The 27,900-nt window shown below is 42.5% G+C and overlaps 1 protein-coding gene across 1 annotated transcript in view; it reads right to left on the reverse strand.

The window, feature by feature from the left end:
- Positions 1–11,677: 11,677 nt before the first annotated feature.
- The window catches only part of SGK3 (serum/glucocorticoid regulated kinase family member 3), a 3,149,190-nt gene continuing 3,132,967 nt past the window's right edge, over positions 11,678–27,900 (reverse strand). The window contains exon 18 of the mRNA XM_044067369.1: positions 11,678–13,805. Coding sequence (XP_043923304.1) covers positions 13,632–13,805 — 174 coding nt within the window. The 3' untranslated portion in view covers positions 11,678–13,631. The remainder of the gene's footprint in view (positions 13,806–27,900) is intronic.

The following is a 27,900-nucleotide window of genomic DNA, read 5'->3' on the forward strand; positions in this document are numbered from 1 at the left end:
TGCCTTTTTCAAATGGGCATTCTCTGTGTGTTTACTGCTTAGGACCGGATAACCTCAACCAGCAGTTTGGCATCTGTGAGGCCTTTAATCCTCGAGCTTTCACAGAACGTAAGAATAAGCTGATCTTAAAAGAGCTGTTGCCCTCATCTTTTTCATAGGCTATCGCTGGAGCTCAATCATCAACTTCTAACATAGAGACCATTCAAAAAGGTCCAGATCAGCCGAAGCTCTGTCCTTGTTGCAGCCGAAAAAGAAGGTGCTGAGGTGAGATCTAACATCTTCAATTTTATCCAAGCTGTCAGATCCAACAAAAGTTGTCTCACCAGACCCCAAGGGGAAGATAGTTTCAGATTCTAAGACCTTGGATCTGAAACCCCTTCCTCGGACTGCTTACTCACTGCCCTTAGACACAAGTCCCATCTAGGGTGCCCTCTCCCTTTCTAGAGAGGTACTCTAGGCCTGCGCTGATTGTGTCCTCTTGCTCTACCAAGAGTCTTACCAAGGCAGATGTGGCTAGAATGGTGAGGGAACTAGTCAAAGAGCAACTTCAGAAGGGTGCCCTTATGTTTCCAACCCCATTGGATCAAGGACTCCCTCCAGCGTCTACTCTTCCTTTGACTTGAGGTTTCAGAATTTTCAGATCTGAGTGCTCCAGGCCCATCTGTGTCGGATCAGAGAAGACTGGTGTCTTTGGATCCGACAATGACTCTGAGCTCACTGGTGCTGATGTGTTCATATCCAGACAGCTCTCAGAACTGATGCTTTTATGTCGGATCTGGGGGGAGGGGGAGTTTAGATCGACTCAGAGATTTTTGGAGCTTCCTCTTCCTCTCGGAGGTTCAGCACTTGATAGCTCAGTTCCAGCTTCCTCCTTGGGCAGACAACCTGTGGGGAAGGGGAAGCTGGCAAACCAGGGGCTATTGCTCTCTATTCCACTGGTCTCCTCCTCCCCGGGGTGGTCAGCCTTTGAGGTGGTGAAGTGGGTCTTCTCTGTGTACACAGATCAGGCAGGTCCCCCCGACACACAACTGACCTTGTCACGTGATCCTCACCATTCTACACCTCGGGGACAGCCACCTCAGAGCTTCCAATCTACCCAATCTGGGATCCCTAGCTCTTCTGATACTTCTCCAGACCACCACCCTGTGGAAGTCCTTAGGAAGAGATGGTGCAAGAGGAAACACCTGGATTCAACCGAAGAGTCCCTCACCACTGATACCAACTTTGATGAAAGAGAAGGGTCTCCCAAATCACCACCAGAAGATGTCTTCTTTACAGACATCCTCAAGATTCTGAAATAAAAGGGTGGTTGGTCTGCCCACAACCCATCTCCTGAGGAGTCACTATACCTGGAAGCTTTTGGGACTGGCCTGTCTACCTTCTGGGTAGCCCTACCTCATGGCTAATTGGTGGACTTAATTTGTCAGAAGGAGTGGAAGGAACCTGACTCGGCTGAACCCATCCCCCTTTAGACCAGATAAGATTATGGCACCTCCAGTAGAAAGGCAGTACTGGAGTAAGGGCATACCGGTTGATGCCATGGTTGTGGTGGCAGCCACTAAAAAGGAACACGCTGCAGAGAGTTTGTCTGTTCACCCCCTAAAAGAGAGTTTAGGGTAATGGACAGGCTGGGGAAGCGACTATACACTTCAGAAACATTTGTCATATGTTCGCTAAATTACCTAGTCCACTTCACGAGACTGCAAAGGGACTTGCTTAAGGAACTTTCCAGCTCGTTAAGAAGGATCACTATGGAGGAGGTCCAGACTTCTTTGGCCCCCAGTTGACTACCTTACAATCGGTTGTAAACTTGTCCATGAGGTTTACCTCCAACACAATGGAAGGTGCCTCACGTGTGGTGGGTTCAAGCTTATCCATGAGGAGACAAGTCTGGATGTGCCTGTGCGATTTCGCAGAGCCTTTTAAGTCTTCCTTCATCAATGCTTTTTGGATCCACTGTAAAGGAAACACTGTCCAGGTGTGAAAAAGATGGGAAGACCTTGTCTGTTGTTGGAGTTTGTTTTTTTGACTCCCCAGTGAACCTTTTTCTAGGAGTCAGTAGGGGGGTGGGGGTGGGGGGGGCACAGGATGTATTTCAAAAAAATCTCAAGGTCCTTTCCCCAACATATGTGGAACTGGTTCTCCCGGAGGCAGAGGGGGAATTGGTAACCATAGAAGATGCCCTTGTGGCAGAGGAGGTCCACATAATACAGTGTCCAGAGATACTTTCTTTGATAGGACCTATCAGCGCTTCTGAAAGTAGTTCCGATTATCTTCCTCTGGAGGCAGTCAGGGGTCATTTTTCCCCTGCACCAAACAACCTGGCTAAGTATAACAAATGATATTTGGGTGCAGAGAATTATTACCAGAGGGTATATCACAACCTTTTTCCTTCTGCCCCCGTCAACAACAAAGCTCCCCGATGTTCTACCCAGTCAAAGGGAGACAGCAACTCAGAAAATTCAGCAGTTGCTCTCGAAAAGTCATCCAAGAGGTCCCCAAGGACCAAATAGGATCTGAAACTTACTCAGGGTTCTTTTTGGTTCCACAAAAGACAGGGGGGGGGGGGCCTGGAGACCAATTTGGGATCTTAGTGTGTTAAAGAAGTCTGTCACGCACACCAGGTTCCAGATGGTCATGGTACAGCCCATTCTACCCTTTTTAGGGAAGGACAACTGGATGTGCTCGACAGACCTCCACAATTCATACTATCACATAAAAATGAACAGGTGGTCCAGGAGGTACTAACACTTCCGAGTGGGAGACAGTCACTACCAGTTCAGAGCACTGCCTTTTGACCTCACCACATCCCCCAGGGCATTTACCAAATGCATGGCAGTGATAGCAGCCATCTAAGGCTGCGGGAAATCCAGGTGTTCCCATATTTGGATGACTGGCTCATCACCGCCCCAACCAGGTATCAATTGGTATAAGCAAGAAACCAGGTACTAAAAACTTGCTTAGCTCTAGGGATCACAGTAAATCATGACAAATCACATTTGCAACCCACACAGAAACTAGCATTCATAGGAGTAGTCTTTAACACTCAATCCATGCTTGCATACATCTCATTGCTAAGAGTACAGAACATCAGAAGCCAAGTCAGGAGAGACAGTTGCAGTATGAAGATATGGGCCAGAAGAGTCCTGCAGGCTCGATGGTAGCAGCCTTAACTTGAGTACCCCTAGCAAGGTATCACATGAGAGTTTAACAATGGATGCTACAAACCCAGTGGCTCTTTTTCACTCACCCTATGTCTACAAAGATAAGGGTGACTCAGATGTGCAAAAATTACCTCTCATGGTGCCAGCCACAGCAAGGTCACCCATTCATACTTCCTCAGCCCAAGGCCATAGTGACTATGGACACTTCTCAGATTGGGTGGGGGGGGGACATTATCTGGAAAAGGCAGTCCAAGGCACTTGGTCCCCTGTAGAGGCCAACCTGCATATCAGTGTTCTGGAGATTAGAGCAGTGGTTTTGGCATTGCAAGCATTCCACGATGCTTTCCCTCTTGGTACAAATGCAATTCAAACAAACAATAAATCGGTAGTTTGGTATATTAACAAACAAGGAGGAACCAAGTCTTGCTCCCTGTGTCGACAAGCTCTCAGTGTGCGGCAGTGGGCAATAGCCTCCAATCATTTTCTGGTGGCAACGCACATTCTGAGGAAGTCCAATCTGATAGCAAACAAATGCAGCCAGTCCATTCTATTACCTCATAAGTGGTCCCTTAACTACAAAGAGGCGAAAGTAATTTTTCATCAATAGGGTCAGCTTTGCTGTGATCTTTATGCATCTCCCCTAAACAACAAATGCAGCAGCTTCTTTCCCCTAATCCCCCCTGGTGGGGGAGTCACTGAGGAATGCTCTTCCTCCATGATTAGCCCCCCCCCCCATTTGTTATATGCCTATCCCCCAATTCCCTTGATCCCCAGATTCTTACAGAGGGCAGTCAGATTGAAGAGCAGAGTAATCCTAATTACACCTTACTGGCCTCACCTACTATCTCTACCTTGGATTTTGGATCTGACTCCAGGCCTTTTTTCCCATCCTACAGGTCTGATTCCCCTAGACCTTCCCAATCTCAGACTGACTGCATGGTTTCTCCAGTTCTGTTGGTGACCAGGCAACCTATGCTTTCTTCCCCAGTCCGTTCTATTCTCTTATCATCATATAAACGTTTTACTAAGAAATTGTACAAAAGAAAGTGGAAGAGATTTGTTTATTGGGTGGAACAAAATCACATAAAACCCTTTACAGCTCCTACATATGCAGGCCTTGAATTTCTAGCAGAATTGTTTAATAAAGGAGCAAGCACATCCACTATTAAAGTTCAGCTAGCAGCAATTTCATATTTCCATGTGGGATTACACAATTCTTCCTTGGCTTCTGCAAACATTTGTAAAGTATTTCTGAAGGGTACACTTTTGCTAAGACCTCCCTTTAAGGACCCTGTTTCCGCATGGGATTTAACTGTAGTACTGAAAGCCCTGACTCAATCTCCCTTTGAGCCTGCAGCCAAATGTGAATTAAAATTCCTATCTCGGAAGACAGCCTTTCTGGTTGTTATAACCTTGGCCAGAAGAATATTGGAACTTCATGCTTTATCCTCCAAACTCCCTTAAATGGTCTTACACCAGGATAGATTTACCTTACGGACCAGTGCTTCTTTTCTACTGAAGATAGTGTCAGAATCCAATATTAATCAGGCCATTCATTTTCCAGTATTCTTTCCAAATTTCAGTAACAAAGGGTAATTCTTGCTGAGTGCATTGGATGTCCATACTCAGTTATGTTACTATCTGCATCGTACAAATGATTTCAGGAAATTAAACCAACTTTTCATTTCCTTTGTGCACCGTAGGTTGTGGCAACTTGTCAAGAAAGTAACTAGCCAGATGGATAATGGAATGTATTTCTTTGGTGTATGCAAAATTGAATCTGACCCTCAACAAACCTGTAAGAGCTCATTCTACCAGATCTGTGGCAGCTTCCACAGTTTTTCAGTCTAGAGCTTCCATGTATATTTGTGCCACTGCTACTTGCTCAAATCCACATACCTTTATCAACCACTACAAATTAGATCTGGTCTCAAGGGGAAGAACAGCATTTGGCTTGGCCGTTCTCAGGAACATCCTTCCTTAGGCTCCGGTAGCTGGGGAATCTGTCTCATATATTGAGGATGAATGAAAACTGACATCAGATAAAGATGCTATGTCCTCACCATAACATTCCATCTGTGTTGTCCATTTCATTCAGCCTCAAATCCCCATCGTCCAACCCCCAGGCTTTTTTGTTCAAATTCCCCCGTATTAGAAACATATCTGTGAGGACACAGTCAGTATCCCTTGCCTCTCTGCATCTGAACTCCAGCGATGGTATCCTGCATAGCTCTTTGTTTATACTTCTTCTCCTTCTTCTGCTCCAGATGTGACAAGTGTTTAGACAGGTACAAACCAAATTCGACAAATGATCGGCCTGATGAGAGCTGAGTACAGTGGAATGATTATATCCCCGGATCTGGACATCATACCTTTAAATATAGGCTGTGCAATGAAAAAGGGCTTATACACAATAATGAATACGGCCAGTTTGTTGTTGACACAGGATCCTAGATCCCTGACTACAGGCTCAGCTTGCAGGAATGTGATGGTAATATGAATAGTTACAATAGATGTCAGGCTTGCTGAGAGATGGTTATACATTTAGTTTTAGTCTTTGGTTATTTGTTTGGAAAAGCCCCTCTGGAGGATTTTGGCATCCTCTGGGGAGTTTATGACAGCACCAAGTTTACAGTCATCTGCAAACTTGGTCAGCCATAAACACTTAATACTTGCTTTGACCTCAGAGAAGTAAATGCCAAACAGAAGTGGCCAAGGGGTCAGCCCTGGGGGCACATTGTTAGTGATAATTCTTTTAGAGGAGGTAGAGCCACCTACGATAATTTCTGGGTTCTATTTGTGAGGCAACTTGCTATTCAATGAGTTAAGTTGGGATACTTTATGTTCAATTAGTTGCAGAAAAGCAAACGTATTAATTTCTTTATGCATTTCATTGATTAGACCACATACTGAACACAGTTACAGACTACATTTATAACACAACAGCCTTAAAAAAGACTGAGAGGGATGCAAAGAATCTGTACTGTGTGTGACATGTAAAGTATAAAGAAAAACTAAAAGCTCTCAGGCTTAGATCTGTTTTATGCATAAGGGGTGATATTGTTCCTTTCTGATAAGTTGTGCTTGAACAGAGGAAACAGGCAGGGGTGTCCTTTTCCCCCTTTGTTTGTTTTACATTTAGAACCACTGGTCAAGAAAAAAAGGACTCAGAAATTCAAGGTTATAACTGGCATAGTAATCAAGAAAAGTTGGCTTTATTTGTAGATGATATTGTTTTGTATGTGATAAATCTGTGTTGCAGAACATTTTGAGCCAGTTTCAAGTCTTTTTGGGATATAAAATGAATGCATATAAAACAAAAGCTATATCACTAAATTGTGCACCCCCAGATGAATTGGTTCAACAATACCCATATTTATAGGGACATAATAGGATAACGTATTTAGGTGTATGGATTAAAGGGCAGCAAAGGATATGTGGGAAGACACTAAACAAAACATATAACAACTAAGAAACTGTTAAGCTCTTTGTTATGGATATGGATAGTAAGATACAAGCAGCGAAAATGCTTTAATCCCTTCATTTTTATATACAGGTTAAGCATAGTTTATCAACCAGAAGAGAAGTTGTAGACAATAATTAATAAAGAGTTGAAGGAATTTATTTGGGAGGGTAAGAGGGTGAGAGTTAAGTGGGATAAGTTGATCTTCCACATAGAGCAAGGTGATTTAGGATTACCTGATTTGTATGAGAATTTTAGAGCCACTGGGTTAAGGCTCATAAACATAACACAAGCAGAAGGTTATAAATCAAAGTGGAAAGGGATGATGGTGAACTGGGTGGTGGGAGTTCAAGAAATAAGGGCAGGGTAGGATTTGTATGCAGATCCTTAAGGAGAATTAAAAAAAAACATGCAGACTATTACAATCATAAAGTTGCAGAACCTATTTATTCTACGAACTAAGTCAACATGGGAGTGATGAAAGATTTTGCCAATATGAATGACTGCAATTAATGGTACGGAAATAGGCAAGATGGGTCTGGAATTAACTGGAAAAGACTGGCAAAGGAACCAAGATATTAGGAGAAAATAATCAGAGAATTAAAGGAAACAGGGTGGTATGAGCTAAACAGAACTTTGCACTACAGGTCAGACAGCACCTTCCCTACCAGGGATTGATATCTGAGTATAGGCAAAGAGAAATGGATAGGAGAGTCAAAAGTGAAAGATCAGCTCTAATACAGATTTTAGCTGAGTCTAGAATGGAAGCCATTGTTAAAAAAGGGATAACTGGGAGGGCATACAAAATATTTCTTCCTAACTATAAGAATCAATCACAGAAATTTAGAAAAAATTGGGAAGGCAGACTGGAAAAGCAATTTACAACATCGAGGTTTAGGATTTTTGCTTGGAAGTGTTTGCATAGGTATTTTTATACCTTAAATAGACTTTAAAGAAATTTGCCTCACGTAGATAGGTAATGCTGGAGACGCGATGGGAAAGAGAGATGTAACTGGAAGCATATTTTGTGGCAGTGTGATTAGTTGGTAAATTCTAAAACTTCAGTACACAGTACTCTTGTCAGAAATATTGGGGGAGCAAAATGCTCTAACTACGGAAATTATTCTTTTGAGTTGGGACACAGGATCTGAATTGCCTAGACATCGTAAGACCTTATTAAGTTTAATGCAACTTGCTGACAAAAAGCAATTACTACAAAGTGGAAATTAAAATTTAAACCCATTATAAATGAAGCATTGAATACTATTAAAAAGCAAAAATAATTGGAAATTAGATCTTTAGCTATGGGGAGGAGCAAATTACAAAGAAATAAATGGAAATTTGTGGGAAAAATACATGCAGAATAATGTTAGGAGGAAGACCTTATGTTTCATTTAGGACACCCCATTTCTGTTTGCCTATACTCTGATATCAATCCCTGGTAGAGATGGCATGAACTGTGCAATATATGTAATGTTGAAGTATATGACAGTTGTTATAAAAAAGGAAAACATATATTCAATGTACAATGCAAGAAAAATGTTATTATGGTTTGTTTTCTTTTCTGTTAATGTATGTGTGTCTATGTCTAAAGTGCTAATTTAATAAGGGTGTTTTAAAAAATAATAAGAGAATTAATTATTCATGAATGCTCTAAGGTCTCTAATGAAATTATTTATTTTGAGGGGGGTGTCCTTTATATGATAGGTGCAGGGATGCTCTTGTTTCCAAACAGGGCAATGGGTCTTGAGGAAAGAATTTCTTTGCATTGAATTTTAGTCCATGTTCCAACCACCATGAGATTAGACCTTTTTAAAGGATATGGATGTCTCCCAACTGTGGACAGTTCCAAGTTTGCAGTTGTCAAGAAAACTTAATCAGCTAGAAGCCCTTGATGTCAGCTTTGACACTAGTGAACTAGACTGTCAAACAGCACAGAAGTCAAGGGCATGCCACTGGTGAAAAGTCTCTAACAGGAAAATGTGCCACCAACCTTGACAGAGTGGGTTTTTTCTGTTAGCCAATTCTGCTATCTACTGAGTTACATATGGATTTGTATTCCGCTGCAACTGTTTATTTATAATGCCAGAGTGAAGGATAAGACCGAAGGTCTTGGACAAATCTAGGCAGTCTGCTGAAACTTACCTTTGTCCACTGCCTCTATGTTCTTTTCAGAGAAATTCCTTGTGTTTAGTATATTTGCTCTACTTGTCACAAAGCCAAATTGTTTTGCGTCAATGGCTAGTATACTACCATTATTCTTATTTATGGGTTCCATGAGTACACATAAGTTCCATCATTTTACAAATGATAATACGGCCAACTGGCCTGTAGTTTCCAGGGTCAATGGCAGGGCCTCCATATGGAAGGCTATTATAAAAGCTGTCTCAAAGACTCATGTGCATACCCTACTGAGATTCTAAGATTGAACAGATTGGTGAGGGAGAATTGGTAAAGCAAGAAAGAAACAACTTGTATGTCATCTGTGCCCAAACAGCTAATAGTTTAAGCTATACAGAAGGATTCTAGGATGTATTCTGTGGTAGTTACAGGAAGCTGTGCTGACTATATAGTGTTAAGGGGAAACATGGGGTAGGAGAAGTTGTATTCAACCTTGTCTAGTAGTACCATTTGTAGTTTCCTCACAGTTTGGCAGTGTGGTAGCATTGGATATGAGCTCAGTATTGATTTTAAAGAGCCTGACATAGTTAAATGCATTTTATGGTTTCAGAAGCACACAAAAAAACAGACATAAATCATAATACAAAGCAAAACATAACGGGGAGACAAAGGGCAAAAATGGAGACAAAATTTAAACCTTGTTCTTATAAACTTGAAAAGTCTCTAGAACAAAAGCTGTTGTGCTATTATATATTTTTAAGGATATGAAGTCTGAAACTCAAATGTACGTATGTTGTTACTACTGACTTCAATCCTTAAGGATTTGCCATAAAACCGCACATTTTATGAGAAACAGACTAAAAAATGAGGCACAAATCTAGACAATCTGTGAAAATCTGGACAGTTGAGAGTTATTACGCAAAGTTTAGTTAAAAAAAAATTTTTAACAAGTTTAGCATTTGTTGGGTTAACATAACCTGAACACAAAAAGGCATCTAAAGTGGGTGGAGTTTGCCACTGACAAATAAACAAGTATGACACAGAATCATAAGACCACACATCCAAAGAAATTGTCTCTTCTATGTTTGTGAGGTTTTACTTTCTTCATTAATGGAAATGATCTCTTGTTTTTCCTTCTTCCTTAGATATTATCAGGCACAGCAAACAGGGTGTTCCAATTGCTGCAAACCTGTCGCCAAGTGGGGAAATAGAAGTGGAGCCCATTTTACTGTCAGCTTCATGCCAGACTTGTACATTCTGACCAAGCTGTTGAACGCAAGCCCCACAGAAGGTCTTTCCCTCAGTCTCTTATCTGCTTCAAACTACTGACCCAGCTGATGGCCTTGTTGTGTCAACATGGAAATGTACACATGTCCACTGATGTTACCAGATGACAGCCAATGAAATGGCGATGATGTAGAATACTGTAATTTGCATAACTGCAGGTCCAGAATAGCAAAGTGATGTTGCTATGCAAGATCGAGTGTTCTCTGTAATAATCTCCAGCTCATGTACAGTCCTGAACCACTGCTGGAGATAAACCTATTCTCAGCTCTGTAGAGAAAGAAGTTGCAGGTTATTGTATTTTTAAAAGAGAAAGCAACAGTTAGATTGTTTAATTTGTAATTGGAGCTGCTACTCTTAACAGTCCACCATTTTTTTAGGAAACTGGAGTTTAAGCCATTGCAAACAGAATTAATAGCAGTATCTGTCAGAATTTTACAATGCCATGTTATGCTCATAACATTCTGAGAGCTACTCTAATATACTGCTAAAGTTTATACTCTAAATTGATGCCAGTGACACTACAAAGACAATATTTATTTATTTAACATTTATTGACCGGGAAATTCAGACTATGACAAAGCCTATTTTTAGCGGAGGCCCGGGGAGAAATGCTCCAGATGCATGTCTTTGAATGTGGGAGGAAACCCATGTGAATGCAGACTTTGCACAGAAGGCACTCCAGCCGAAATTCAAACCGGAGAACCTCTTGCTGTGAGGTGACAATGTTAACCACTGCGCTGCCCAGTGTACATGCATCATCACCTGGTTTCCAAAATAAGACTTGCCTCTCAGTCATTCCTCATGCTGTTACTTTTACATCAGTTTAGTTATCCAAAGAGCCTATTTTACCCTGGCTGGTGATTTAGCAAACAAAAACCAGAAACTTGGTGACCAGAAGTGCAGAAAGATGACTCATCTTTGTGCTTATACATCATCAAGAATGGTGGAGACTCCTTGTAGTCATACTCTGTCAACTTTTTTTTTTTGTCAAAGATTTCACTTCAGGCTCTATATATCTATCTCTTGACGATCCACGAATCACTAGAGTTATCAATGTTTGGTAACTTCATAGAATTATATGTAAAAAGTTAAAAGTAAAACTGTTACTGTTGCATTATGAGCTTAACAGTGGACAACACTACCACAGAAGTCTTTTGACAATAGCTTATACAAATATGTCACTCTGAGTAGGGAAACATCAAAAGTAGATATGCACAAAAAAAATCACTGAATTGAAACATTTAGACTTATCTGATACATACATGTGAATTCTGTGCTATTACTTTAACATCTTATACTTTTACATAAATACACTTCAAGGAGGCAAAAGTATTTAGAAAGCAATGTTTCTCAAATGAAAAAAAAAAACTAAGAAAACACAGTCCAGGAGGATTTCCACCTAAGAAAAGATAGTTCCCACTCTGGAGTATTTTGACGGTCCAAACTAAAGGAAAATAGAAGGCAAACATAGAAAAAAACACTGTTCCCAGAAATTATACTCAATGAGAGACTATGCATGCAAAACATACTTATATGTAGACTGTTACAATGAACATTATTTACTTCCATATTATGAAGAGTTAAGCAAACCATTTGCTTAATAATAATGCTTTGCTACAAACAATACACAAAACGCAGAGTATTCATAGTTCAGGAAACTAATGTATTTAAAGTCATTTTAAAAATGTAATACAAAATTGACCAATATATTAGCAGCTATTTGGAACTTCATTTAGATTATCTTAAAATGTCTATTTCTCTTGAGCTGCACTGTGAGTTGTTAACACTCTGTTTATATAGATAAAGCAGCAAATCCTGGTGCAACATAGGGACAATACATCACAAATTACATTATGCAATATAAAATTTGAGAAGATATTTTAACATTGAAGCCATAAGCAGTAAACCAGCTATTTCCCACTTTCTGGTCCTTGTGTCTAGGAGCTTGTCTAATAAGTATTTTTTTTTTCACAGAGTGCAGTAGACAAATTGGTCCCACTGTTACTTTGAGCTAGTGACTAGAAGCTGTTACTTTGAGCTAGTGACTAGAAGCTGTGCAGAAGTCACATAACTGTGAGTAACACCAATAATGTGAATAGTGTACTGCTTCAGGGGTAAAAACGTAAGGTGCATGAAACAAAATCAGTCACTTTACCTTAATATCTGAAATTAAAGTTGTGGGATCAGGGCTAGAGAGCAGTTTTATGGGTTGGATTGGGGATACGGTTTTAGAGTTAGCAATTAATTTTTAATGGTGTGGATATGGTTTTATGGTAAGGGTTACATAACAAATTTTAGTGTCAGTGTTAGTTTTAGGGTTGGGGTTACAGTTTACAAGTTAGGGCTACTACACTTAAATGTCATTGATTTCTGATAGTTACTGGGTGTAACTGACATTCACATTCCAGATAAGATACATAAATAAGTTATGTCTGATAGCTATAAGTAAACAGTACCAACAAATGGTAACTCATGACTATATATAACATTCAAAGGCAGCTTTAGTGGAAGGGCAGAAGGCAGGTACACTATTTAGAATCACCTGCTTATGCAACAGAAAAAAGAGCAGTTTAGGTAGACTAGTACATTCTTCTGCGCCTTTAAATTTTGTGATTATTCTTTGCCTCTGCTCTGATATTTTGTGAAAACCAGCTACAGACAGTAAAAAGAGCAGGAGTGTATCCTTTCAATCTAGAATGCTATTTTTAAACAATTATAAGAAATACTAAACTACTGCATGATAAAATTATCTATAACTCTACAAGGGTCTATTAGCTGAATGATGTTTTTATTTTTTATCAAAAGTTAGATTACTGTTCCTAAAAACTGTTTGGAAAAAGCTCAGTAAACTTGAAAGGGGAATATCCCATGCTCTATTTGGTTTAATATGATCAAAGAAATGAAGAGTGAAAGAAGGATGATAAACTGAACAAATAAATGTCCGGCTGTTCAGTTGTATATGTAGTCTCTTCCTACATTCTTCACCATTTTATACTTTTTGTTTTTGTTTTGTTTTGTGACTAGAATGGCTATTGTAGCCTAAAGAAGTGAGCTGAGAAGTTCAGTTATGTAATTGTATTTCACAGTTAGTTTAATGAGAAACTGAGGAAAGTACAACTGTTAAATTGAGATGTCTTAACTACAATGGCTAAGAGAACAGGCACGTAATGGCTCTATAAAGTCATGTGTAGCAAAAGGGCTTCTCAGATTTTTTTTTACATAATACTAATCTCCACAAGAAATTAATTAAAGCATAGAAGAAACCCTGCAGTTTGGCACAAGTGTAGAAAATCTTACAAAGCAGAAATATAAACATCATTTTTTTAAATAGGTTACAGAATGCAAAAGTTACTTGGTATCTACATACATAAAGATGAGTATTTAATGCTTATTTGTTATGCATGTGCCACATCAAATCTCCACTTTTACTATTCCAGTCCTTGAAGAAAAAGGCTGCCACCCAGTTAGATGGTCTAGGTGAACTGCTTCTCTTTAAAAAAATAACATCAAAAATGGCCAAAATATTGGGCATACTGGTGACTCTAAAATAATTCTCAATGTTTTGATCCAAACCATAATTGCAGATAGAAATCATTCTATAGAAATGAATCTTCAGCTGGTGGTGCATAGGAAAATCCAACAAAAGCATCATCTGCTTCCAGTACACTAGCATTTACTTTGGCTCGATCAGATGTACACCTGTAAACTGACTGAGAGACAGGCTCGTCTGTGAATTCTGCATCAAAATTCTCAATGTCATCAGGTCTGGACTGAAACAGGAAAACAAAATGTAAAACAGCAAGTTATTATAGTTAACAAAGTTAACGTCCTGTGAAGGTAATCAGCAAGGATAAAGCCAAAAATATACCATATGCCGACTTATTTTAGTTATCAGTTTTGAAGCTGAGCATTGTCAACTCTAGTAATTATATTTCAATTATTATTAATTCAAACCTGGATATAAACTGTATAACCTTCTTCATATATGTGGCAAATACAAATTTATGACTACCAAAACATTTAAAAAAGTACATTATGGCTTTAGGAATACCCAGGCAAATGCAAAACCTTAATACTTCCTAGAATTAATTTCAAGTGAACACTTTATCTGCATGCAACAGAACACTATATCAAAGACATGCTTTAGCCAGGAATATTCCAAGGTGAAACCTAAACTGAGTAAATCCAGTAGACATTTTTGAAGACATCTTTTTAATACTCAGAGGCAGCAAATCATGTTAATTAAAGAAAAATCCCAAATACTCAGGTGCCATACAGGGATAAAGCCCTGACTACAGGCCAGTAGACCAGGTTTGACTAATGGCTTGGATGACAGATGGAGAGGCAGAGAGGGATAGCTATGCCCGTTTCAGAGGACAGCAGTTTTATGGCCATTTCCTGTGATGACCCTGGGGATTTCAAAATGAGGAGGTGTGGTCCAAAAAAAGGGAAAGGGAGGTGGGCATAGCTGAGTTGTATAGAGGTGGGGGCGATACATTGTATTTCTCCAATGCACTCCAACACTTCGGATGCAGCCATGGACAGTGTGTCAGGAGTGGGGGGGGGAGCAATGGGGTAGGCCACAAAATTTAAAAACCTCCCAAATGAATGGAGATAGTTAAACGCTCAGGATGTCCTTAGGATGAGAGCCACCCCCACCTGCATCTGAACAAGTCTGGGGAGCAGAGGCGAAGTTGGTAGGCCTGATGATAGACATGGCGCACTAGGTAGAAGGCTGTTTGATGATGTAGGGGAGCAAAACATGCACAATAAAAGCCTGAATTTAACCTGCAATTAAAATGTCACACAACTACTACACATATGTACATAAATCACAATAATGATAAGCAAAGGTAAACACATTATAAATCTACAAAACAATCTACTCTAAGCATGCTGAATAAACTGCAATGTAAAACAGAATGCAGTAATGTTAAATGAATAATTACTTTTGCCTTTAAAAATAAAACACCTGACTATTCATTTAGCGACACTTTCCTACAACGTATTTTTAGAGAGGGAATCAGTATTGTTATAAAAAGACAAATGCAGAAAAAAAATCTACTGCAATTCCAGCCCTTCCTACAAAAGTAAATTTAGGTGACGAATGAAATCAAGCATAACTTCTGTTTTTTAACATTTTAACATTATTTAAATTTAATTTCTGATGTGTTAATCATCACCATACTCTGCCAAAAGGAGAAACTAGTTTGTACCTGTTTAATGTATGTCTCTAGCAAGCATTAGATAATATATCCAAGAAATCAACAGATATAATTATTTTGGTATAATTACAAGCACTGAAAAGAAAACAAAACAAAAAAAAAAAAGCAAATGAAAAAGAATGGGCTTCCGTGAACTCCAGATATCAGGTTATTAGACAATATATTTAGTAGGACATAGCAAACAAAAATTTTCAGCTCTCTCTTGCTGCACTTTACTGTGCTGAGTTATTATTTTGAGAAGACATATCACTGAATAATTATAAGAACTACAGATAGCATACCAGTGCAGCAAGACAGCATCCGCCTACACCAATGGCAATAATGGAGAAAGTAAACTTACCACAGCAGAAGATGTTCTAATAGATCACTGTTGCAGCAGCCTTCCATTACCCCAAACTGACACTGGTTTGAGTAGGCCCATATTACAGGCAGTTTGGACCCAAAAGTCTCAGAGCTTTCTTGCCCCCCAAAAAGGAGGCTACAGCCGTGAAAGGAAAAATGTTAGGAATGGAGCAACCAAATATAAACCAAAGTAACTATATAAAAAGGGTATCTCACACCCTGGCAATATATACAAAAAAATAAATAAATAAATAAATAAACAAAGAAATAAATATATAAGGGGGCTGAAAGGAGGGGATGGTTACTGCAACAAGTGATTTATTACAACATCTACTATTATGACAAGTTTACTTTCACAACTGTACTATGTTCAACATTATATTTATTTTACATGTATTTACCAGGAATGTCCAACTGGAAAATAAGTCCTTTTTCAGTGGAGGCCCGGGAAGAAAAGCTCCACATTTTACAATAATAGGAAAAAGCAGTACATATATACAGTGTTATTTAAAGAGTTTAACAAATTTTTGCTTAGCATTCTCATACATTACTGATTAAGACAGACTAGAAAAGATAAAGAATTTAGAACAGACTATAATAGCAGGAAAAGCAGTACATATATATATAGTGCTACATGATACAGATAATACAAATAAAATGTAACCATCCAAAAACAATTTAACAAATTTTTGCTTAGACTTTGCATACAATATTATTGATAAGACAGACTAGAAAAGATAAAGAATTTATCACAGGGTTTTAACTGGAAAAAACATTGCATATGTTAATGTTTAATTTCTGTTGCTGCTGGCAGTAGGTTTATATCTAACCAGGGTTGGTGTGTCACTGCTGCATTAGCCTAAGCTATATGGGTAGATTATCACAGCTTATAAGCAAATAGGGAGGAGGAAGGAATCCAAGCAGCAAGGATCTCTGTTGTGGACATAAGGAATCCATTTTGCAATGCTTTGTGAAAGTATGTACAGAGGACCAAGATGCTGCCTCTAGAACAATCCTAGAATCCACTTCTTTCCTAAAACCCTCAAATGAAGCCAATATCCTGGTAGAAAGGGCCATAAGCCTTCTGGAAGTAGCTTGTTATGGTGAGCAAGGTAGAAAGCAACAGCATTAGACAACCATCTAAAAACTGTCTGTCTTTAACATGTCATTTTTTCTTACCCCCATAGAGGACAAACATCTGATCAGCTTTCCTGAAGGGTTTTGTTTTGTCCAAGTAGTATATGAGTTGCCTGTGGACATCCAGAATATGTAGGATTCTTTCTCCCTTGCTTTTTGAGTCTAGAAAGAATATAGGGGGATAAATAGTCTGACTCAAAGTAAATTCTTAAACCATTTTATGCATAAAAAAGAACTAGATCTCAAAGAAACACAGTCTTTATGGAGAATGAGGCATATTAGGCATAATTAGGCATAAAACAGGAACTAGTTCTCAAAGAAATACTGTCTTTATGGAGAGTGAGTAGGGTTTACTCACCAGAGGAGCTTGTAACTCAGATATTTTTCTGCAGACATCAGTACATTCTTCCATGTTAACAACCTCTAATCAGCCTGATGGCATGGTTCAGATAGAAGGAATGTCAATTTGTAAGCAAAAAAAAATAAGTTCCCAAGGAGGAGCCAACTGTTCTCTAGGTGGATGGAGAAGGAAAACATTTTTCAAATACTGCCTGATTTGAGGACAGGTACAAAGGGGAGATCTAAGGGCAGATAAACAGAAATTGCCAAATGATGAGCCGTGAGAGAAGAATAAATGAAATCAGAGGATAAAAATTCCCCCAAATAATCAACAACCAATGGCAACTAGGCCTCAGATAGGTCCTGGTTCTCAGAATGGCACCATATAGACAATCTTTACACATACATGGTTTTCTAGTAGCTTTTTTAATCCCCTTTATAACTGCTGCACATCCTCTGAAAAAAAGGTACTTAAGAGTATCAAAACTCTGTCATCCAGGCAATCAACTGAAGTGTTTTCAGATTATTCTCAGGTTGAGGATACATGAAACAATCCATTTTGTGTGAGTAAATTCAGTCTGTGGAGAAGCTTGTGGTACTTGCCCTTGGCCAATTTCAGAAGAAGGGAGAAATGTTGTTGCCTGGTCCAAAAGGGAGTCACTATTACAATCTTTGGCGAGTCCTTTTGGATCTTTTGAAGAGCAATGGGTATCAGTGGAATGACATGCAGGAACAATACAGTCTCTGGCAGGGAATGAAAAGGCACCTTTTTCATAAAATAATGTAACCAAGCAAATCCTCTCATAACTGAAGCAATAGCAGCAGCTCTAGAAACAGTATCACCAGAATCATAACACTTTAAAGAGTGTTTGGTTATCTGAGAAGCAGGTACAATAAAGGAATTCAAAGAAGTTTTAACCTCAGATGTAGGAAAGTTAACACTTATCTTTCTCATTTTTCTAAAGAAGCCACTAAGAATTTTAACATATGAGGCTGGCAGTTCAAAATTCTGAAAGATGAGGTAGCAGAAGAGCAAACTTTTCCCAAATCTGTTGAAAGCTTTCCCATCTTTGTCAGAGGGAATGGGATTAGCATTCACAATATGTTCATTGGGTACTTACGTATTATCCCAACCAGATTTCAACCTGGTGTAACTGTTGATATGTTGGTGAAATGACAGATTACAGTGAAAAGGGGTGTGTGGACTGCAAAATCATTAATGTTAAGTTGTCTATCTCGCCTTCATTCTTGCTGGATGGGTTCTGAGCCAATCCTCGGCTCCGACTCGGCCTTCTACTAAAGCTCGAGAGCTATTTACCAGCTCGAGGCTTCCCCATATCCCACAATGCTAGGCGACAGATACCTAGATCTCGTTTGCCGCTTCAGCTACGAGGTTGCGATTTTACCAGCTCCACGTCGTATAAATCTTTTCTTGTATTTTTACTGTCAATATTCTCTTATTTTTTGATAAATCTTAGTTTAATTAGACTGTGTACCCCTTGAGATCCCACTTAGAAACTCGTTTCTTCTGTTGTTTCAGAGTCCCCCCCCCCCACCCTTTAGGGTAGTGTTAGGCCTTATTAGCTACTTTTACTTAGTCTTATAGTTTGTTCTTGTATTATATATATATATATATATATATATATATATATATATATATATTTGTTAGTAATAGTTGTGTGGTTATAGTTATTATTATTACTGTTAGTTTTACCTAGTGCGTGTGTGTGTGTGCCTTGTTTTAAGCACTAGTTCCTTTTCCCTTTGGTATCCCTTTTTTAATATGTCTAAAGATACCAAAGTCTCAGGTTTCAAGAAGTTTGACTCTTGCTGTCAGAAGATGTCTCTGACAGACGGTCACACTTCTTGTGTTTATTGCTTGGGTCCCCTACACCTGCAGGACTCTTGTTCCATCTGCCATGCCTTCAGTCCGAGAGTCCTGCAGGAGCATACGAACAAGCTCATTTTGAGGGGCTTACTTAAGCCAGAAGGATCCCCGGCTAAGCCTCTGTCGGGAAAATCCTTAAAGCCCGCCAAACCGTCGGCTCCCTGTTTGGAGCCTTTGCAGAGCAGAGCTCCTGCCTCCTCATCGGTTCCGGCTGGAACCGACACTTCGAGACCTCAGTCGGCTCCGACCTTGGTGTCGGAGCCTTCTCTGAGCCGTAAATGTTCGAGGTCCCCCTCTTTAGAGTCCGTTTGTTCAGCTCCAAGGTCTCCATTGCTTCAATCGGAGCGGAGCCATAGGTCCCACTCCTCTCGGTCCTCCAGACTATCCGATCATGACTTGGAGAGGGTGGTCAGTAGGCTCCTAAAGTCATAGGCACTGGCCAAAATGTTGACCAGCCCTTCTCAACAGACTGTGGCTATCCCTGTGTCTTCAACAGTTCCTCCTCCGACTCTTCCACTGTGTTTGGAGCCAGAACTCATTGGGGCTCGAATCGTCGGAACATCTGAGCCAATACCACACCTTTCGGCTCCCTCGTCGGCTCCGATCTCTTCATTGGTTCCATCCCTGGAGGGATCCGGGTGCCGAGACTCCCTCGTCGGTTCCGAGGGGGCGAGTGGCATCGGACCCTTGTCCGACCCCGTTCTCCCTCTCGGGGCATCGGCGCAGGTGAGCTCGGCCCCGACATCAGCCTTGGAGCCGTTCCTCTTGGTGCCGGGAGGGGTTCACATCTCTTCAGAGTGGGGACCCTCTTCTCTGCCTGATAGGGGCACCTTCGAGGTCATGAGGAGCATGCTGACTCCTGTGTTGGCTCCGCGATCGGCCCCTTCGGCTCCTCCCCCCATGGTGCCTGCATCAGTCTCTGTCCACCCTCCTGACCCCAAGCGTGGAGAACAGACGCTCCAGGTCGCCCCACTGGGTGTATCTTCCGAGGCCTCCCCGATCATTCAGAGGAGCCCCCTCGGAAGAGAAAATGCAAGAGGAAACATGTTGACTCCCCCGAGTCAGTCACATCTGACACCGACTTGGAGGATTCGGAAGGGTCCTCCTCTGAGGATGTCTCCTTTTCAGACATCCTTGAGATCTTTAGGCAAAGGGGGAACTGGTCTGCCCTTAACCCTTTCGAGGACGAGTCGGTGTACCTGGACGCGTTTGGTTCTCGCCCTTCCATCTCCTGGGTGTCTCCGCCTTTCGACCCGCTCATGGAAGTGGTGGCTCGGAAGGCATGGACAGCCCTGGACACAGTGGAAGCAACTCCCCGCAGGCCCACTAAATTCATTACAGCCCCATCTGACAAACAGTTTCTGACAAAGGGTGTCCCTGTTGATGCCATGGTGGTGGCAGCAGCCACTAAGAAGGAGTTGGCTGACCCTTCGGTGCCTGTCCATCCACCTAATAAAGAATCTAGGACAATGGACAGGTATGGGAAGCGGATGTTTTCTTCAGCGACCTTTTCCATGCGGTCAGTGAATTATCTGTGCCATTTCACCTGCCTTCAAAGGGATCTTCTCAAGGAACTGGGTGATACCCTTCAGGATCCATCAGCTGCGGGGTCTCAGGAAAAGATCAACTCCCAGCTGGCGACCCTTAACTCTATAGTCAACTCCTCCATGCGGCTCATTTCCTATGCAGCCGATGGGGCGAGTAGGGCCGCAGGTACAGGCGTGGCTTTGAGAAGACATGCCTGGATGCGGTTATGTAACTTTGCTGACCCCTTTAAGGCGTCCTTCACCAATACCCCCTTCGATGGTTCGGCTTTGTTTGGACCACAGGTGAAGGATATTCTTACCAGGTGTGAGCAGGAAGGCAAGACTCTCTCTGCCGTGGGAGTCCGTTTTTCTACTCCCTCTAGACCATACCTTAAAGGTCAGAAGAGTGGAAAAATGTGGTTTCGGGAACCCCAGGGAGTCGTGCCTGACACACGTGGCGAGTTTCCCTCCAGGGGCAGAGGAGGGAACAATAATAGATGCTGCCCGAGGGGCAGAGGGGGTCCGCAAAATCAGGGTAGCAGAGAATCTTTCTCTGACAAACCCTTTCAGCAGCCCTGAGGGGCTGCCCGACTGTCCACCTTCGGAGGCAGTCGGGGGAAGATTATCACTGTACCCAGAAGCCTGGCAACTCCTCACACAAGACAAATGGGTATGGTCTATCATATCCGAGGGTTACAAAATCCCCTTTGCCCACACCCCTGTACAAACAAACAGGTCCCTTCCAGATATTCCACCCGGTCTAAGGGAACAAGCAGTACTAGAAATTTCAAAACTGCTTGAAAAAAGGGCCATCCAGCCAGTCCCAGCAGACCAGCAAGGATCCGGGATTTACTCCAAGTTCTTTTTGGTACCAAAAAAGACAGGGGACTGGAGACCCATTTTGGATCTCAGCAGGTTAAACAAATCTGTTCAAAGAACAAAGTTCCGGATGGTCACGCTTCAGTCCATTCTACCCTTTTTGGGTCAGGACAATTGGATGTGCTCCATAGACCTTCAGGATGCGTACTACCATATCAGAATGCACAGACGCTCCAGGAGGTTTCTCCGCTTCAGGCTGGGAGCCAGTCACTATCAATTCAGAGCCCTGCCCTTTGGTCTCACCACAGCCCCCAGGGTGTTCACCAAATGCATGGCAGTGGTTACGGCTCACCTGAGACGGCGAGGATTCCAGGTGTTTCCATATCTAGATGACTAGCTCTTAACTGCTTCCACCAGGCATCAGCTACTCCGAGCCAGGGATTATACCATCCAAGCTTGCTCTGAGCTAGGTATCTCTATAAACTTCGAAAAGTCTGCATTGTCGCCTTGTCAATCTATAACTTTTATAGGCGCAGTATTAAATACAAAAGAGCTGTCGGCAAAACTTCCCTTAGAAAGAGTATCAGACATTCACCGACATGTTCAAACTTTACTACAGTGCAAGAGAATTCAGGCCAGATTTGTACTGAAAACCTTGGGTCTCATGGCAGCAGCAATCACGTTACTCCCCCTGGCTCGTTTTCACATGCGGATTCTTCAATGGATGCTTTTTACCCAATGGTCTTTTCAACAGCTTCCAATGTCTCACAACATAATAATCACCCAATCATGCAAAGACCACCTTTCTTGGTGGATGGTCTCCTCTCAAGTACTTCAAGGCAGACCGTTTGTTCTTCCTCCTCCTGTTGTCACAGTGACAACGGAAGCCTCCCTGATTGGGTGGGGGGCATTTTCAGGGCAGGACTGTCCAGGGCACTTGGCAACCTCTAGAGTACCACCTGCACATAAACGTCTTGGAGATGAGAGCAGAACTTTTAGTGTTGCAAGCTCTTCAGGACTCTCTACGTACCGGGACTATTGCAATTCAGACGGACCATATGTCTGTAGTGTGGTACATCAACAAGCAAGGCGGAACCAGGTCCTATCTTTTATGTCGAGAAGCACTCAGACTCTGGCAGTGGGCGATCTCCTCTCAATGGTTTCTGATAGCAACGCACATCCCTGGGAAGTCCGACGTCATAGCGGACAGGTTAAGCAGAGCCATTCTCATGCCTCACGAGTGGTCTCTCAATCAGTTAGTAGCAGATATAATTTTCCGCAGATGGGGTCAACCTTGCTGCGACCTTTTCGCAACCCCTTTCAACAGCAAGTGCAACGACTTCTTCACTCTCTTCCCCCTCCCCGGCCACTCCCCCAGAGATGCTCTAGTTCACGATTGGCCCCGGGGTCTTCTGTCTGCATTCCCTCCCTTTCCCTTAATTCCAAAACTGATTCAGAAAGCGACCGCATTGGGATCCAGGATGATCCTCATTGCCCCTTACTGGCCTCGACAAATTTGTTTCCCATTCCTGCATCGTCACCTGCTGGAGCAGCCCTAGAATCTGGACCCAGGGCCAGACCTCTTGATCCATCAGTCGGGCGGGCTGCACCAATCCCTTCAGTCTCTCAACCTCACAGCTTGGTTGCTCCACTTCCAACCTTAGCCAGGCTTCCACATATTTCTCAGCCAGTGCGTGAAATCATCCTTTCTTTGCACAAATCTACTACCAGAAAGACTTATGCTAGTAAGTGGAAACGTTTCTCCTTCTGGGCAGAGGCTAGAAATATAGACCCCTTTACAGCCCCTGACCATAACGTTCTAGATTTTTTGGCAGAACGTTTTCGAGCAGGTTCTTCATCTGCCACCATTAGAGTCCAGTTGGCTGCTATCGCTAATTTCCACGCTGGCCTGTCAGAGACCAGCATCATGTCCCACAAACTTTGTAAAGCTTTTCTTAAAGGGAAAATTTTACTTAGGCCCCTGGTTAAAGATCCCCCGCCTCCGTGGGATTTGAACCTGATATTAACTTCATTGATTCTCCCTCCTTTTGAACCTGCGGTTTCCTGTTCCTTAAAATTACTCTCCTGGAAGACTCTCTTCTTAGTAGCCATCACCTCAGCTAGAAGAGTGTCGGAACTTCAAGCCCTCTGTATTCGTCCTCCTTATCTCGTTTTTCACAAAGACAGAGTTTCACTCAGGACTAATCCTTCCTTTTTACCCAAAATACCTTCAGAGACAAATCTGAATCAGGTTATTGATCTTCCTGTCTTTTTTCCTAACTATTCGAACAGAGCTGAACAAAAGTTGCACTATTTGGAAGTTCACAGGCAATTACGTTTTTATTTGGATAGGACTAAACAAACAAGAAAATCGGACCAACTCTTTCTGTCCTATGCTGAGGGCAAGCAGGGCCTGCCAGTTTCTAAAGTAACCTTATCCAGGTGGTTGGCCTCTATTATTACTTTGATTTACCAACTGAGACATAAAGAACTCCCTACAAAACCAAAAGCTCATTCCACTAGAGCATTAGCTACGTCGGTAGCTTTTCAGGCAAGGCTTCCAATGGAATCTATTTGTGCTGCAGCCACACGGGCCACTCCTCATACTTTCATTTCACATTACAAGTTGGATATGGCCTCCAGGAGTCGAGCTGATTTTGGTTCCACTGTGCTCAAGAGTCTGTTCCGATGAGCCACCCAGGGCTAAGGTGCTAGGGACGCTGTCCCATCCAGCAAGAATGAAGGCGAGATAGACAACTTAACATTAAGAAGTTATGTACCTACCATAACGTTCCATGTTAGTTGTCTTCTTCTTGCCTTTTTTCTTGCGTCCCATCCTCCATCCCCCTAGCCTGGACAGACAGCTAAGCTTCTACCCAGAATGCCCTTCTCCGTTACCTAAGATCTCGTTTGCAACGTAGCCGTAAAGCCACATTTCAGCCGAGCTCTCGGCTAAGTGGAAACTTATTTGATATTTTGTGTGAAAAACTTTGTGATATTTTCTCTTTAACTGAGCGATTAGTATTTCTAGTGTGTTTTCTACTGTTAGACCTTGATCTTTTCTTTCTTGCTCTATCCTTTGGCAAACTTTCAAGTACCATTGTTGGTACGGCCTTCTCCCCTTACCCTTGTGGTATCCCTTCAATACCATGGCTGATATTTCTCTTTTCTTTCCTAGTCTGTTAGTGTTTTTTCAGTAAGACGTTTCTGTTTTACTTATATATATATCAATATAGTGATATGACTTTGTGGCTTTTTTGAACTGTGTTTGACTTAGTAGTACAGACTTGTTTCATTTTGTCCTTAAAGTGTTTGCGTGTAGTGTCTCTGTCAAAATGTTGGATAAGGAAGGTACTTCAGGGTTTAAGCATTGTGTTTCATGTAATGGGAAGTTACCTAATAATGATTCTCATGATGATTGTGTACATTGTTTGGAGGTGCCCCACCTTTCGGTGCAACCTCCCTGTAACATTTGTCAGAGTTTCAGTTAACACACACTGAATGAGCACAAAAATAAACTGATACTGAAAGTGTACCTTAAGTCTCCCTTCTCAGAGGCCATTTCTGCAATGTAGGTCTCAACCCCTCCTACAAAAGACAAAAAGAGGTCCCACTCGGTTCCCTCCTCACCTTCGTGTGATCAGTGTAAGCCTGTGAAATCAAAGGTCCCCAGGTTGTCCTCTGAGCATAAATCTGCCTCTACGGCTCTGTCCTTGTTGGCTTCGAGCATCTTGAAACCTACGATACCGGTGCCAGCTTCGGCTCCAATCCTGTCTCCAGCACTGACGATAAATCTCACTATGCCTACTACGATTTCGGCACCTGTGGCCACTATGGCTCAGAGCACACCTTCAATATTGGAACCTACTGCTTCGGCTCCAATTGCCACTTTGGCACTGAGCGTTTTTTTGACCAAGTTGGATTTGACCCCATTAATCCCGGTCTCAATACTTGAGACATCGTACCGGCAGACCTTGCACCACAGACCCGATACTCCCCTTCTGTAGATCCATTCCTGGGACAGATGTATAGCCCATTCATTGACCAACCTGACTCTCCATCCAGAGTATCCACTAGATCCATCAGGAGCCTGTCAGAACACGATGTGGTGCGTCTTGTGGACCAACTGTTGGCAGCCAGTGGGATACACACACACTTTCTACAATCCATCCGCCTGCAGGACTTGGGTTGGCTTCTCCAAGGACTCCTTCTTACAATCCTCCTTTGACCATTCAGGTTCCAAAGCTTTCTGCTCCAACATCCTTCTTGGAACCCATCACCTCGGCGCCTATAATGTATCTCACTCAGGCTTCGAGTATGCCCCTTTGGTCCTTGGTTACTGCGGAACTGTTCCTTCCTCAATCTGGGGATTGGGAGGGGCAGGCGCCTAGGCTCGGGGCATGGAATGTTCCATGTTTGTCTGCAGTTCTGTCCTTGGTGCTGATAGCCACATCCACACCAATCCTGCTTGAGGCTCCATCCGTGGGGCCGGGTTCGTCGAGTGGCATGTGACCCCGGTCCCGAGGTTGTCTTTCTTGGTTTCGGGCTCCCATCCCTTTTCAGGCAGACCTGCTTTCCGTGTGATGGAGAGGGCTCTCACTTCTGGAAGCACTCCTTTGATGTCAGAACCCCAGTTTTCACCCCCTGAGCTGCAAATTGCCACAGACCACCCCTGGGGTACTGGGCAGAGAAGGCACAGGACACCCCTGTTCAAGGTACCAGCTCTTCCGAGTCCTCCTCAGAGACCCCTACTGAGTAGCCCCCTTGAAAGAGGATGTGCAAGAGAAAGCACATGGAATTGCCCGAGGAGTCTTTAACGGAAGACACAGATTACGATGATGGTGAAGGGTCCCCATGGTCACCTCCTGATAACATCTCCTTTGGAGACATTCTGGAAATGCTAAAACAGAGAGGTGACTGGAAGCCCTCCAACCCTTCATCTGAGGAATCTGTGTTCCTGCAGAATTTCCGCGCCCGGCCTTTTATCTCTTGGGTGACCCCCAACTGCCAAAGAGCTCATCCAGCTCATTGGGCAGCTCACTTGGAAGAACCCTGATTACACTGAGGTGATCCCTTGGAGACCTGACAAAATTCTTTACCCTCCCGAGGAGAATCCGCATTGGTCCAGAGGGTTACCAGTCGATGTTATGGTGGTGGTGGTGGCCGTGAAAAAGGACTTGGCTGAGGAAAGGCCCACTGTCCACCTGCCCAACACAGAGTCCCGGGTGGTGGACAGACTTGGGAAGTGAGTTTTTGCATCAGGGACCTTTGCATGGTCACTGAACTATTTGACACATTTTATGAGGCTCCAGAGGGACTTGCTCTCTGCACTCTCTGGAACACTCACAGGAGAGGTGTCTGACGAGTTCAGGGACAAACTGGCCTTGCAGCTCGCAACCTTGGAATCGATCTCCAACTCATCCATGAGGTTGCTATCACACGTGAGCGAAGGGGGGGCTAGAGCAGTGGGTTCAGGCATTGTCATGAGGTGTCATGCCTGGATGTGCATTTGTGACCTCACGGACCCCAATGAGTCTTCCTTTTTGAATGCTCCCATTGAAGCATCATCCCTTTTTGGCTCCAAGATGAAGGACATGCTAGCCAGGTGCGAGCAAGATGGCAAGACCCAGTCTGCGTAAGCTTACATTTTTCCAATCCTCAACGTTCCTTCTCCAGGAATCAGATGAGTGGAAAAATGTGGAACAAAAAATCTCAGGGTCCTTTTCATGCTGCATGTGGTGATGATACCCCCAGGGGCAGAGGGGGTAACAATTCTGGAAGATGCCCCTACAGAGGTAGAGGGGGTCCTCGTAACCAAAGCTCTAGGGACTCCTTCTCAGGACAGCCTTACCAGTGCTCCTGAGGAGCAACCCGATTGTTTACCTCTGGAAGCAGTTGGGGGTAATTTTTCTCTGCACCAAGCTGCCTGGCAATCCATCACCACCGATTGTTGGGTGCAGAGTATACTCATCAGAGGTTACACCATGCCCCTTTCTTGTCAACCAAATCTTCCAAAAAAGCTTCCCGATGTTCCACCCAGTCAAAGGGAAAAAGCAGCTTCAGAGATAATAAAGCTGTCTCAAAAAAGAGTCATCCAAACAGTCCCACCAGACCAGTGCAGATACGGATTCTACTCAAAATTCTTTTTAGTGCCAAAAAAGACAGGGGACTGCAGACCCATTTTGGATCTCAGCAGCTTGAACAAGTATCCCTTTTTTAAGGAAAGGCAACTGGATGTGCTTGATAGATCTCTGGGATGCATATTACCACATCAAAATGGACAAACGCTCCAGGAATCTGCTTCGCTTCTGGCTAGGGGCCAGTCATTATCAATTTTGTGCCCTGCCATTCGGTCTCTCTACAGCCCCAAAATGTTCATGAAGTGCATGGCAGTGGTCACAGCTCATTTGAGACTACAAGGATTCCGGGTGTTTCCATATTTGGATGACTGGCTCCTCACCGCCCCCATCGAGCATCTTCTGGTAACAACACTGCATTATACACTCTCTCTGGCAAAAATTTTGGGAATCAAAATACATTGGGAGAAATCAAACCTTACTCCTACAGAACAGATAGAATTCATTGGAAC

This window comes from Protopterus annectens, chromosome 3.part1, assembly GCF_019279795.1.
Source record: "Protopterus annectens isolate FY-2018-M chromosome 3.part1, PAN1.0, whole genome shotgun sequence".
In the NCBI taxonomy this organism is placed as follows: domain Eukaryota; kingdom Metazoa; phylum Chordata; order Ceratodontiformes; family Protopteridae; genus Protopterus; species Protopterus annectens.